The sequence below is a fragment of the Pholcus phalangioides genome, unplaced genomic scaffold, assembly GCF_987345545.1.
Source record: "Pholcus phalangioides strain wild (caught in Gottingen) unplaced genomic scaffold, Ppha-v1.0 ptg000042l_1, whole genome shotgun sequence".
In the NCBI taxonomy this organism is placed as follows: Eukaryota; Metazoa; Arthropoda; class Arachnida; order Araneae; family Pholcidae; genus Pholcus; species Pholcus phalangioides.
Window position 1 is genome coordinate 24,754,629 of NW_028301628.1, and position 14,985 is coordinate 24,769,613.

A 14,985-nucleotide genomic window follows, 5' to 3' on the forward strand; every position below is an offset into this window, starting at 1 on the left:
GTCGACCAGGTCAGTCTTATTAAGGATTTCACTGGGATTTAATAGTGAAAAAAGGAAGTTATCGTTATTTTTAACTAAAAAATTGCAACGATTTTATGGTCATGCGAAAATTTCGCCAATCCTAGTCGCAATTAAATTGTAAAGGTGAGCCCAAAATCTATGGTTCAAAAAATTTGACACCTCCCTTGATAACTTTTTTAGATGATTATGCAATAGTTAATATTTTTGATTTGGGAATAGTTTTATTTCATTTAATAATAAAGAGTGCTTTAAGAGCTTTTCCAATGAATTTTTTAATTATAATCCCAACCGTGTAATGATTCATGAGTGAAAACCAATTGTAAGCAACAATGAATCGTCAGCGAATGTAGAGGGGGGCGCGATAGTGACGATCGCCCTTTCTAAGAGCCCCCCCCCCCCCGAAAAGGGAAAAAAATTTTCTGTCCCATAAAAAATACGGGATGATTCAACTGACTTAATCGTGCTAGCCTCCACTGAATTCGGAGTTGAATATGTGTGCCTACAGCTCCATTCGGAGCTGATGGTGTCTGCTTGATTTCAATTGGAGTTCATAGTGTCTGCTCGATTTCATTCGGAACTGTAGGTATGTGTCATGGTTTTTATTCATAGATCAAGATGCCTGCCTCCACTTCTTTCTAGGCTGAAGATGTCTCTTCTTCTACTCCATTCATGGCTGAAGATGTCTCTTCTTCTACTCCATTCATGGCTGAAGATGTCTCTACTCTATTCACGGCTGAAGATGTCCGCTTTTGCTTGATTTGTAGCTGGAGATATCAGCTTTATTTGCAGCTGATGGTGTCTGCTTCGGCTCTATTCATAGCTGAAGATGTCTGCCTCGTTTCATGCTCAGATCCAGAGAAAGGCAGTGGGGGGGGGGGGAACAATCGCCCCACTCAAGAGCCAAAAAAGGAAAAATTTATGTGTCCCATAAAATACGGAACAATTCAACGAACCCAAACAATTAATCGCTGCTCTCAACACATCGCCCTAGATCAGCATCTACAATGAATGATTCATCAACGAAACCAATTTTAGTTTATTTCTATGTGTATGTCATGATTACATAAACATGATTGATCATTATATAATATTGTAACATGTGTGCTGACTTAGTTTAAGGCTGGGATTACACATCAGTGTCTGTCTAGACCGGAACCTACAATTTATTGCCGATTCCGAACGGCAGGCTTTTTTTTTATATTCATCGAGAGGTTTTATACTAACTCCTCAATGGGGGACTCCCTGCGGTAGCAATTTTTTCTGTGGTCATGTCGCCATTTCTCTTGTACCCCTGTATCAGGAAAGTTTTCTGATGTAGATGAACCGGTTATAGAATTCGCGACACCTAGACATCCTTTGGTACTTTAGGCGAGTATCTTATCAACCTGGGCTACCACGCCCCCAAAATTACTTATTTTTCACAAAAATAAGAGATGAAGCCAAGTCTTAAGTCTTGCCTGCGCAGGTGCAAAGGGTGATATCGCACACATGTTGATAGCGAAACATAAAGGCCCCCATAAAAGTACACTCTAATACATTATATCCTGACCTTAACTGTGTAACAAAGCCATAGCTGGAAATTTCATCTGTTAGTAGGTGTATCATATGAAAAATGTTTTTCCTGTATCACTAACATATTCAGGGAAATTCATGATTTAAGGAATTGTGAGTGTAAGATTGATCACTGTGTGACACTGCTCCAGAAGCTAGATGATTTTTTTCTCATTAGCGCAAGCCCCCATCTTAATGTATCTGCCTGATAGTACAGGAGTATTAAGATAGCACTGCAATCAAGTATTCCTCTGAGAGAGTGTTTATGGGTGACAGATCTCTAAAAGTCGACTCTCTAGTTGATCCTTAAAAAGACCTCCAATTGCACCTAGTAATTGGAGGTAATAACCTGTACAAACCTGTTCATAATGATACTATAGGGACCTAGAAAAAATATTTTAACAAGTTAAAGGTTTAACATGTAGTCAGTTTGAGCATTTCTGCTGTTTCCTGTTGGACAGGAATTCTGCAAAAACAGAAGAAAATATTGTTATAGGTAGGTTTATCATTATAGACAGTATTGTTGCACACAGGTTTCACTGTATACGAGCGGGCCATACAAAATGATCAAGTCTGACCCAGAGACTGCATAACACTATTACCTCATGAAGTCTCTACATTGAGCCATACCAATCTCTCAATGAAAGACCATGAAAAAAAGAATTTATTTTTTGGTGACATAAAGTTTGGGTTTTGAAGACTCTTCCCTCGAGAGTGCTCAATATTTGATTTTTATAGCGTGAACCTCTGGTGTTTTTTTTTTTTTTTTTATCATACTCTGAGCTCAAGTGCTATTGTGTTTCTTGTAATATTTTTTTCCCCAAATTTTTTTATTTTTTAGTTTTCTTTTTTTTTTCTTTACAGTACAAGCTTGCCTATAACACAGCATGCCGTCTAGAGAAAACATGTCCGAAGGAATGAGGCACCGACCTAGGGAGTCTCCTGGGAGTAGCTCTGATGCAACTAGTCCTGATGATCAGTTGAAAGCTGTTGAAAGGTAATATTTCTGATACGTGTGTAAAAGTACTATGATAAAAGTTTTTGTGGCCTTTGGTACTTGAAAGAGAGTTTCTCGGGGATAGAGGGGCCATTGCCAGTATGAGTTTATTTTATCCTTAATGAATGGCAAACAGTAGAGCTTTGCGGAAATGTTGATTCTTAGAGCCAACAGTCCCTTTGCTCAAAGGAAATTTCTTTCAATATGTACATTTAAGCGTTATAGTTATACATTCAATATTATATTTCAGTCTGCATTGATTATGTCACGAAGGGTGTCATCATGTGGGAAAATTAAGACTCGATTGCTCATCAGAGAAATTCGGGTGCTAAGAAAACTTTAAAAACACAGAGCACAATGATTTAATGCATTATTGAAGTAACACACTAATTAACCCTCTTCACAATACAAAAAATACAATGTAAGAACTCGTACAATGACAACTTAATATAATGATACTATGTGGACCCAGAAAAAAATATTGTTGTAAAGGAATTATCATTTTATCGAGAGGCATAGAGAGTTAATACATTAGACTAGGGGTGACCAGCTTCTTTCTGTTCAAGGGCCAACATAATGGTCAGTGGCAGAATTGTGGGCCACACCAAGGGTGCTTCTCTGGTGTATAAGCTGCACTTGCAAAATGACGTGGAAACTCACATTTGTATATGCCATGCATAATATTGTGAAACACTGGCAATTTATAATGCTGCATGCAGCCCATGGTCCATTGTTGAACACCCCTGCATTAGACTATAAAAAATGTGTATGTGTTTTCAAACAGGACTTGAAAAAATGAAGCATTCGACATCTTATATTACAGGATAAGACGTTGTAAAGACTATTACGATATATTAGGAGTGACTAAAGATGCCGGTGATTCTGAATTGAGAAAGCAGTACAAGAAATTAGCTTTGCAGTTCCACCCTGATAAGAACACTACTCCTGGAGCTGTGGAGGCTTTCAAAGGTTAGACAAATTTTCTTCATTCATTACATGATCATTACCTACTGAAAAATATCTGTTATATGCCAACACGTATGAAAGCCCATTTATTTAATTATTTTGTTGCTTTAAACAGCTATTGGAAATGCATTTGCTGTGTTGAGTGACCCTCAGAAAAGGAAGCAGTATGACATGTATGGTCTAGAAAGTGCCCAAAGAGTTCATAACTACTCCGAGCATTCTGAGAATTCAGAGTATTACTATACTTCTCAAGGTAATTTTTTTTTATCATGGATTCCACTTATTTTTATTTCAACTGAGTTTGGAATTAGTTTTGTTCGCCCTATGATCAGTTCGATCTTACTTAAATTTTTAAAGTTAATTTGATTGCATTGAAAATTTAACACTTTCGTAATTTTAAAAACGTATTAGTTATATCGGGGCATCATTTTTTTTTTGTGATGAGAAATGTTTGAAATTATCTCCACATATATAGTTTGATAATCCGAACTAATCCTTGAATAAGCTGAGGTGAACAGGACCGAGCCCACTTTGAATTTACTGAAAACTCGAATTTGCTATCTGAAAAATACACTAGAACCCTGCTAATCCAACAACAAAAAAAAATTGAATGTGAATTATGCCCGAAACAATTCAAGAAGTCAGTATTTGCGATGCCATAGAATGACTCACGCTGGGAAAAAAAACTTTACCAGTGTGACATTTGTTACATGTGATTTGCAAGAAAAGGCGTCTTAAATAAGTATAGATGAAGTATTCACACTGGTGAAAAGCCCTTCTAATTTGACATTTGGGCTAAGAGATTTTCGAAGACCATTTACTTGTTCACGGGAGAATCCGTGCTCGTGATAAACCATATCAATTTTTTGTAAGAGAAGCTTTGCACTTATGCTGTGTTTGACCATTCATAAAATAAGTCTCACCAGAGTAACCCTGTGGGTAGTATAAAAGTTACAGACCAGATAATTCTAATCAAAACCGTTTTTGGTAGATTAAAGTGTGATTTTTTTTACCTTCCACTGTTTTTGCTTCAGCCAATGGACCAAAGGCGTTACAAAACATCAAAACAGGTGTACAAAAAAAATTATGCTTCGATATCTCATTGAAGATTAAAATGAATCTCTTTCCGTTCTGCAAAAACTGATTAAAAAAATGTCATTTACTGGCCCTTAGAAGCATGGGAAAACATGCAGGCCCGTCATTTAGGGGAGGCAGAAGGGGGGGGGGCCCGGCTTTGGAAAATACACTAAAAATGGTATATATATATATATACATTGAGTACATGTGCTTTGTCGTCCCCCCCCCCCCAGAAAAAGTTGAAATGACGAAATGACGGCCCTGAAAACATGACAAAATATTTCTTAAGAAAAATTGGGAAAAATTATGGCCAAGACTTCCTTACAAATGAATCGGAGATAATCCTCCAGCTTACAGCCATAAAATTTTCACAGATGCAGAAATCATCGATCAGTGGTTCTCAAAGTGTGCATTGTTTCTCCTAGAGATGTTCCCAACCTTCGTCAAGGGTGGTGTTGCTGTGAGCTGTGAACATTCATGATTACCTATTCAGTGCTTTAAAGTAGTTCTTTCTTAGATTATTTTGAGGTGTCATGGATAAACGTTGTCATAGCGAGGGAGCCACAGATGGCAGAAACTTGAGAACCTCTGGGTTAGATTATGATGCTGCATCACCAAAGACTCATTCAGAAGTGTAATGGCTTTTGAAACTGTCCTTCAATATGTGCAGTAGCATGCTAATGCAACATCTGCAGACATCACGTTTCTGAGACGATGGCTACAAACTGCATCTGCTAGGTATATTTCACTTCCTCAAATGAAAACGGATGATTTTTTCAAGGCATTTATGTAATTCATCATTATGAGAAGAGATCATGTATTGTCCATGTGTAAAATGTAACAATGCAGAATTTATCAGTAGTTTTTTTTTTTTTAATTTTTTGAAAATAACATGATCCATACGTATTCCCAAGGGATCAGCATGATCCGTCCAGGGAATTTGTTAGTGTTAGTAAACATCCATGCCCGAACCGGGAGTTGTTGATTCTGTTGATTCTTAAAATTTTTTTGCTCATTTTGTCTTCTTTTTTTTAAGAGCTGTTTAGATTAGTAGGGTTCTAGTGTAATAGAAAATGACAGTAAGTATGGAGAGATGTTACATTCTTTTACTTGTTTTGCCCTTAATTTAATGGCTTAATTCATTACATCACTGCTAAGACCAATGGCCTTTTTTTAAAGTAAGGTTAAAAGGGGTTCCAGTCCTGTGGACTTGATATGAATGTTATTTGTTTTCTTCTGTTTCACTCTATAAATTTTTTATGAAAAGGCCTGTGAAAAATTCTGAACTGGGAATCCACCGAAGACCCCACCTCCCGTAGGGTAGAAATCAAGACTTCTTGAAATTGCTTAGAAATCACTCATTTCTAGAAAGAATGAGATAAAATGAAACAAACTCGTTCTTGGTGAAAAGATAGATTTCGAGAAGGAATTCCGAAAAATTTTAGCACCTTGGGTTATCCGGAATCCTGAAGTTTTGAGACTCAAATTATCAGGACTTTACTGTAAATGTAATTGTTTCTCTACTTTGTATTTTTTATAATGAATGAGGTGTATGGGCAATACCTGAAGTCTGGGCGATTCTGGAAGTTTGTCAAATTCAGGCACTGGTTATGACATGTACACTGATTTCATAAGAAAACTTCTGGTTTATAAACTGTCAGTGATATAGTGTACACCTCTTAATGTGATAACATCTGATAACAATATTTTGCTACATTTACAATAAAAAAGTCCCAAATGCAAGTAAGATGACCTTTTTATGATGGATCTTAAAATGGGTGAAATCCATTTTCTTCATACAAAACTGGATAACATGTTGAATTGTGCCACTACATTCTGCCAACTCTTTTTTGGCAACTTTCAAAATAATAATTTTGTTCTTCAAGTTAATATCAGGATTTCTTCAAATTCAGACAAAGTGAGGAAATGGAATAGATTGGTTCAACCCTTTACCTACTAGATTACGAAAAAATGCTTGCTATGAAGTATATCGCTTTTAACTTCACCTCGTTTATAATGTCAGATTTTAAAGGTTCCTGTTAGCAGAATTAGCAAATCATGCAATTCTTGTTATTAAATTATTCTTGTTATCACCACGCTCCTTTGAAGTCATTTTATTAGTTACGTTATATAGAGGCCTAACTGCCTTATGTGCGCAAATATTTTATTTCTTTCATCAACAGTTATTTTATGCTAATAAAAATGTTTTCCGAATTATTTTCTTTAACATGTTCGTACATTTTTTATTTGATTTTAGGAGATATTAGTCCGGAAGATTTGTTTAATATGTTTTTTGGACCAGGTAAATACTTTTACATGTGTTTTACACTATTTTATACTCTAGTGTGTTTTGCTTTTTTTAAAGGAACCTATTGTTTTTCTGCATCATACTGTGATGGAGAAAGTAAATTGAGAATACATTCATCATTATTGAAAGGTTGTGAATTATTGGAAATCGACCATTATGTGCGTGAAATATACTCTGTAGCATGAGGAAAACAAAAATATATTTTTTAAAAATACGTAAAATAAGTCCCCCTTTTATCACTTGTTGGCCTCGATTTATATTTGTGAAAAATTAAGTTAAGATGTGCTTGTATGAAAATTTTTCTCGTTTGAGAAGTCATATTTCTGGAGCCCTGATTCTTTTGCCCCCCAACATAAAAAAATTGCCTTTTTATGAAGCTTTTCCATTCAATGTGTTTATGATGGAATAGTCTTGGCCACAGGCAGGATCCACTGTGATAAGAAAATAGTAAGAAAGCCATTGTGGTCTGAAATTTATTTTCTCACTCATGAGTTGATTCTGTATATCTGTGATTGTTGCTTAATGTACAGAAGTCATGTAAGATACAGAAACATTTCCTATGTAGCATTCAACATAAAAACCATATATAACATTGAAATACAACAAACAAGATGCAACATAGAAACACAGCATACAAGATGCAACATAGAAACACAGCATACAAGATGCAACATAGAAACACAGCATACAAGATGCAACATAGAAACACAACATACAAGATGCAACATAGAAACACAGCATACAAGATGCAACATGGAAATATCAATGAACAGTTGGATGCATGTTTCACTATGAAGAGTATTCATTCTAATGTGATACATAATACCTTCAGAGAATGCTTTTTCATTCATGATTGTGCATATTTCATGAAAAGCAATTTTTGCATAGGAAGTTTGGTATGAACATTATAAACAATTTGTTTGAATAGGTTCAAATTTATGTACTGTAATTTTTTTTTTCTGCTTTCAGGCTTTTCAAATGTTGGCACAACATATGTCCGTAGAGGAAATCAGTGGCACCGATACACTACTCGAACACACCATACACATCACCAAGAAATGGTTTGTATCATAACAATTTTGGAAGAATTATTTTCAATGAAATCTATTCAAAGTACACTGTAGAGGGGAGATTAATGATAATAAATTTTAAGTTCATTATTGGATGGGTCAATGGGATAAAATACTCGTTTCCTCCAAAACAAAATGTTTTAAATGGGTATCAGCAGCAGAACTGGAGAGCTACTTAATGATATGACATGTATTCACCAATGATGGAAAAAAATTCAATCTTCTTCATATCGTGAATTTTTTCTCAAAAACTGCTTGTAATTCTGTTGAGTGTTTTATATAGGACTTTGAACTTGTTTTATGTAATTTAAGTACAAAAATGTTTGTCATTAGAATTTTCTTGTGTTTGCTTACTATGAAGTAATCATCGATTTTTTTTACTTCCAAATCTTATTGTTTTAATAATTCATGAATGGAAAAATCTATTCCACTGAATTGCTTATTTTCACAAAAAATTGTTCTCAGAAAAATTATCAAAAAGAAAAATCATGCAATCGTAATCAGGACCATGATGGATATCTTGTCTATTGGATGTTGAAAGTATTTTATGTAACCATTGTAGTGTTATCACACAATACCATAATTCTCATTGCTATGATTTTTTGCAAAAAGTATTATAGTACCAGAGATAATTTGATATCTTGCATTATCATGACCAATGTGATTTCATTTTAGGAACCCCGCGGTATCTTAATGCAAATATTACCTTTGTTATTCCTTGTTTCAATAACCCTGCTGAGCAACCTCCTGGTCTCTGACCCAGCTTACAGTATGCAGAGGACTTCGTAAGTGACATTTTAACTTATCATTCAGATTTTTACTGATCATCTATTCATTCAAGAGTGATACAAGTAATGTAAATCGCAAGTTAAATATTTATCATTCTAAAATGATAAAATGTTCCTCTCATTGATGCCTTTTTGTCTGTTTTTTCAAGTTTGGTCCCCCACTGGTTGCAAATTTGATGGAAATCACAAATTTAAAAAGTATTTTGGCATGTTTTTTAAAATGTGTTTTTTGATTTTAAGATGCTGAATATAACATTTTAAACAGGACAATTTACATTCAAAAGACACCTAATCATTCCAAAGGCTTACAAAATAAGTGAAAGAAATTATTGGTGATCATTAGTATCATTTCTAAATTTCATAAAGGGTATAAGTATTTGTTATTTAGAGGTTTTGTTGGCTAAATTCTGATCAGATGACTTATATTTCTATACACTGTAAAGCTTGTTGTGATTTTATTTATCTTTACTTGTAACAACTTATCTTTGTTCCTGTAGAAAGTATATTCACGAGAGGAAGACTCCAAACTTTGAAGTATCATATTATGTGAAAGATAGTTTCGAAAGTGACTTCAAGGGAAAGATTCTTAATTTTGAAAAGCAAATAGAAGACGAGTATGTGATGAGCATCCGTGCCTCTTGCTATAGAGAAAGAAATTACAGTAAGTTTTTTTAGGAATTATTTGGTGTGTCTTAGTTTTTTCCCCTGTTGATCGGAATTAAAATTACAAATTTACTACAATGAATGTTATCGTAAGTTCAGAATTAAAGAATCAAAATAATGTATTTTATGATCAAATGATTTTTCTTTTCACATTACTCAAATATTTTTATAAAAACTTTTAAATCATTACTGGACGTTAATTCATTGTAGTTTATTGGAAAAAAAAGAACCTTCTGATGAGATGAAAATATAAATGGTACTGCTAGATAATAGTTTTAACAAAGGCAGCACCTAAAAGAGTTGAAGTTCCAATTTCCTGTGGCACCCCAGAAAAAGTTGGGTTTCTAATTTAATTCCTAAAACTGGTTTGCTACTAATTAAATGCCATTCAATTATTTTATAAAAACATGAATTTTGGGAAAATTTAAATATTAAAGTTGAAAGGAATAATTAAAATACTTAATATTGTGTCCTGTAAAATATTAGTTATATGGTCACTCCCCCTCATGTAGTGTGTTAGATGCTGAATCAAATCTTTCATTTCATTCGGTTATTTATTTTGGTCTAGTAGCATTGCAAGGAAGAAAAAGGGGAAAGGTTGATTTCTCAGGTACATGTCACACCTGTGACATTAATAATATATTCATTAATAATACATAGTGATTATATATCTTCAGGGGTGCTGAAAAAGTGCCCATAATTACTGGTGCTGTCATCTGTCTTTTAAATCTATATGTATATAAAAAAAAAATTTCTGTCTGTCTGTGTATGTGTGTGTTCTCTCTATGGAAATCTACAATTTTAGATGGATCGTCGCCAAATTTTGCATATATATCAAACAGGGTCCGGATTGAATGGTAATCTACTTTAAGAGTTTGTCAGAGCAGGGCAAATACCTGAAATGGGTGAAAAATCATCGGGCAATAATGGTTTCTGGGCTTAAACAATCACTTTCAGAAGTTTACATTGGTTACCGTGGTTCCCTAGCAATGCTTTTCAGACATGCATATGCTTTTGCAGTGGTTTGTCACTTCTTTAATGCTGCTGGTGTTATGTACAATAACTTATTCATTTATAATGGTTTATCACTTTTTCAATCCTCTTAGTAATTGAAGAAAACTGAGCAGTGCCAGGTATTATAGCTTGTTGGAATATAATTTTCACAATTTATAATAAATAATTGTTGGTGACAATGACTGAACTTGAACATGGATTTTTAGTGCTGATAGAAAGTAGTTGGGTACTTCTGTGCAAATTACTTAATGGCTATATTATATTGAAAGAGTATTATTTTTTTTCTAAATGGGTATAGACACAATTTAAAGATGATTTGACTTACAAAAATAGTTAATTAGTGGTTACCTTAGTAAAATACAAAATAATATCCCCCCAACCACCATAACTTTTGATGATGAGTTTGAGTTTTTAGCAAATTTTAATACAAATACAAGGCCACAACAGGCAAAATGCCCAATAAGGTGGCTGAGGAAAAAGATGCCCATAACGAATATGGATGTCGTATATTTCTAAAATACAGCAAACCAATTAAAAATGCAATTATAAAAAGTAAAAAAGTCATATATATATAATAAAAAATATAATACAATGTGCCCATAAAGTACATTTATGGTTGTATTATTCTAAGTATGGATAGATAGCTTCTCGATTTACTCCAACATGTTTATGGTATTTCTTTTTAAACATGTCAATTGTGTTAGAATTTACTACCCCCCCCCCCCCCCCGGGGTAAGCTATTCCATTTATTAACAACTCTAAGGAGAATAAGGAGAACTCAAAGGAGAATTCCCTGCAACACCATAACCTAGAATTGTCCCTTCCCAATTGATACTGATGTCTTCTTGTAAAAGCTGTTGATTGAGGTCGTATGGTCGTATTAATAATTCATTGTCCATCCATCATGTTTCTAAAAAACTTCTTGATATGAGCTTCTGTAAAGCACAGGGTGACTAGATTTAAGAACTGTTCCTAATTATGAAGGTTTATACGATTTATTTACGTTTATCACCTTTTTGCTATTATTAATTGTTTTTATACTGGTGATGTGCATGATTGGCCTACACACCTGCCCATGTACGTAAATTTTGTTCAAGCTACATGGTTCTACAAAAATATTTCAAGGGTTGGTTATATAGGTTTTCTGAATACACCTGAGTCAGCCGTGACAATGTACTTACATCACCTAGTGTGACAGAGCGTGTGTGTTTCTAAGCTCTGCATTGGGTGACTAAATTATGTGTGCATCAGTTGATTTTCCAAAATTTTTTATTCATCAATGCAGACTTGTTCCAGTTATATCAAATAATTGAGATTCTGCTGTACTTTATAAGGGGCTATAAATTCTGTGTATTTATAATCTCTATAGATAGATACAAATTAACTTGAACACTCTCCATCAAATCACATACGATTGTTCTTTGGAAAATATCACCTGGGTTTTTAAATATTTGTATGTTAAAGCAAACTTTTTTTCTCAACTTTATTTTCCACAGGAGAAAACATGATCTGGAGAGCAAAGACATTCAAAGATGTAACATTAGAAGAGAAAGCCAGAGCTCTCCGAACTCCATCTTGTGAGCTGCTTAATGATTTGTATGACAATGCAAACAGAGGTTATTAAGTTATTAAAATATATACACATATATATATTATTGTAGGTCGAGAATTCAACTACATATATTTATGATTTTGTTGGGAAATACGCAAACCAAGATTTTTCCCTTCCATTTTAAAATATACACAGTTTTCCCAGGGTTTGTGTTTCGAATCCCTGAGTGTATTTTCGAGTCATATGAAAGAAGTCAAAAATGTATATTGTCATATTTATATAGTTTGTAAATATATTTGTTGGATTGAGAGTTACATTTTTTTTTATCACATTTCCCCCTTTTCCTTTTTTTTCACCACTCTTTATACAAGCAATGCTGCATTATTTCTTTTTCATTGAAACATCCCGTAATCCTCAACCATAGGGAATTTTATAAATAACGAAAAAAGACTAAATGCCTTTTTGCTGAAGTATGGAGCTACACTTCACTTGAAACATTGATCACCTTTACATTTATGGCAGAATGCCACGATTGTTATGTGTGCACTATATTTGTTTCTCCTGAGCCTTGAATTAAAAAAAACCACTGAAATTTGCTCTTTTATTTTCCTTGTGAATGCTTCTGCGACAATTACTTTTTTGTTGTATTTGTATTCAGTACGTAGCAGGGCTGGACAAATCTGTTGCCCTGCATGCCTGGGACATATAAATATTATGACTGGACGTGTATTTTATTCAACCATACCATATGCCCAACACTGGTTAATAAAATACTGTCTTTGGTGTAAATTTCTGGAGATTTGTTCACCCCTGGTGCATAAAATTTGTAGGTATATGAAAAGAATATATTATGGTGCTAAACATTTCCTAGGGGCTTTCCCTCAATCTCAGGAATATGGATTTGAAGCAATTCATTCTTGGGCTCCTGAGAATTTTCTGAGATTCAGTTCCTGTAAGAGTATAAAATAATAAGTAACAAAATATTTATATTTATTTATTGCTTTTTTTAACCCTTACAGCAGCAATCCTGAGATATATTATCGAACTTGATCTTCTTTATTTCAGTCACTCCCAAAATATCTCTGATTCTAAAAATTCTTTTATTTCCAACGTGGCAGTTATAATGCAGATCAGAAAGATTTTGAAAACTGCTTAAAGGGTTAATTAATGGTGTAAAAATATACCATACATATTAGCATAGAGATAATACAGGCATTTAAATGGATCTGCGGCTTCAGGTTTTTTGCAGGATCCGGAGTGATCATTGAGGTGAGCGTTTTGATATGTAACATAGAGGTTCTCTTTGAATACAGCTTCATATTGGGACATTCTGTAATAATTTGTCCTGTTTCAAAACGATATTTCAACCATGGTTCCCCCCCCCCCCACATACCCTGAAGCTTTGTCTGTCGGCAGTGATCCTTGTCAGGCCTCTTTGTTGTAAATTTAGGGGGCGTGGTAGCCCGGTCGATAAGATACTCGCGTAAAGTACCAAAGGATGTTTGGAGGTGTCGCGAGTTCTATACCCGGTTCGTCCTTGTCAGAAAACTTTCCGGAGTACAACACGGGTACAAAAAAAAACGACGACATGACCGCACCAAAAAGTTGCTACCGCAGGGAGTTTCCCCATTGAGGGGTTAGCGCACCAACCTCTCGATGAGTATAAAAACAAGCCTGCCGTTCGGAATCGGCAATAAATTGTAGGTCCCGGTCTAATTAGCCCTCGTGTGCAGAAAATGACCGTGGTGCGACAAAAAATGATCAAATGATTGTTGTAAATTTAAGTGATAGTTAAAAAAAATAAATATGGGATTTGTTTAGGGCTCACCTATCATCATATTGTGATATATCCCAACGAGTGCACCAGAGCCTGTTTCTCATAAGTTCAGGCTGTGGTCAAATATGAATTTTATGGGCTTAGTGTTCTTTGAGGCAGAGGAGTGGGGAAGGCCTGTGCCTACGATACAAAAACATCCAATTCTGGGTTTTGGGGTCCCTGAAAATTTGTGGGGTCCTGGGCAAGTGGCCTGTTTGCCTGTGCGAGAAATGTCCTGGCCATGGCACTTTCCTGTACCGCCAGAATGCCTCAAGATCGGACTGGCATACTCTGAGATATTTAAAATACTCATCTCATTTAATCTCAGACATTATTAAAAGTATTGAATGAAGCTCTCTGATAGTCAGTCGACTGCTATCTTTACCGAACCACTTGAAAATATGCTGTCATTAACCAACAACTTATTTTTCCTCAAATAGTTATAGTTTTCTTCAAAATTATCAATTTATAAGCTTCTGATATACACATTTTTCCATTGATCAAAATCGTTCCGAAATTTCTAGTACGCAAAATAAGAACTGGGGTAAGCTCTTCCTTGTTTCCCTATGAAATTCCAAGCGATTGAATAGTGAGAATTCGTGGGAAATTTTTGGTGGTATTTTGAGTGTAGGATCCGGGGAGAAGTACTAGTAGATACCAGGAAAGGAATACGTGTGTTTATCTGTTTTTGTTCCTGGTAAGAATGAAGCATTTGGAACATTCTCACATGTGCTCTCAAACATTCCCACAAGTGCTCTTGATTATCCATAATCAAATATTTCATACTGCACTAAATGCTGTCTATCACTGTGAAAACTAATAAAAGGGAGCGGTAGCCCAGGTTGATAAGATACTTGCCTCTTACTAAACTACCATATCTTCAGAGATGTCGCTAATTCTATATTTGACATTGTTACTAGACGTCCTCACGCTTTACGTCACTGAGTGTTCTCGTGCAATTTTAAAATTCCTCACATTTAGGCTTTCGGAATCATTTTTCTTTCAGGATAGAAAAATTTGCATTGCCGAACATATATAACTTTTCATCAGTGTGTGTTTATGTCCCACCCATAAGCTTAATTTACCAAACACCGCCCAAAATTCGCAGTGAATGAGAACTCAAGTTGCAAGTACAAGGCGATCTGCCTTGATAAGAGTATGG

General features: G+C 34.8%; 1 protein-coding gene across 1 annotated transcript; it reads left to right on the forward strand.

Annotated features, from left to right (window-relative positions):
* Positions 1-12,599, forward strand: LOC149064683 (dnaJ homolog subfamily B member 12-like). The gene is made up of 9 exons (XM_089254965.1): positions 1-144; positions 2,437-2,569; positions 3,393-3,538; positions 3,651-3,788; positions 6,870-6,914; positions 7,890-7,981; positions 8,666-8,775; positions 9,276-9,439; positions 11,952-12,599. Exons 2-9 carry the CDS (start codon positions 2,460-2,462, stop codon positions 12,077-12,079), a joined length of 933 nt encoding a protein of 310 aa, XP_089111091.1. The 5' UTR covers positions 1-144; positions 2,437-2,459; the 3' UTR covers positions 12,080-12,599.
* The last annotated feature ends 2,386 nt before the right edge of the window (positions 12,600-14,985 follow it).

Bases quoted from the DNA above. Each gene is read 5' to 3' on its own strand.
- LOC149064683 (XM_089254965.1), top strand. From the start codon at position 2,460: ATGCCGTCTAGAGAAAACATGTCCGAAGGAATGAGGCACCGACCTAGG. The intron at 2,570-3,392 runs GTAATATTTCTG...CTTATATTACAG, and splicing joins CAGTTGAAAGCTGTTGAAAG to GATAAGACGTTGTAAAGACT. The intron at 3,539-3,650 runs GTTAGACAAATT...TGCTTTAAACAG, and splicing joins AGCTGTGGAGGCTTTCAAAG to CTATTGGAAATGCATTTGCT.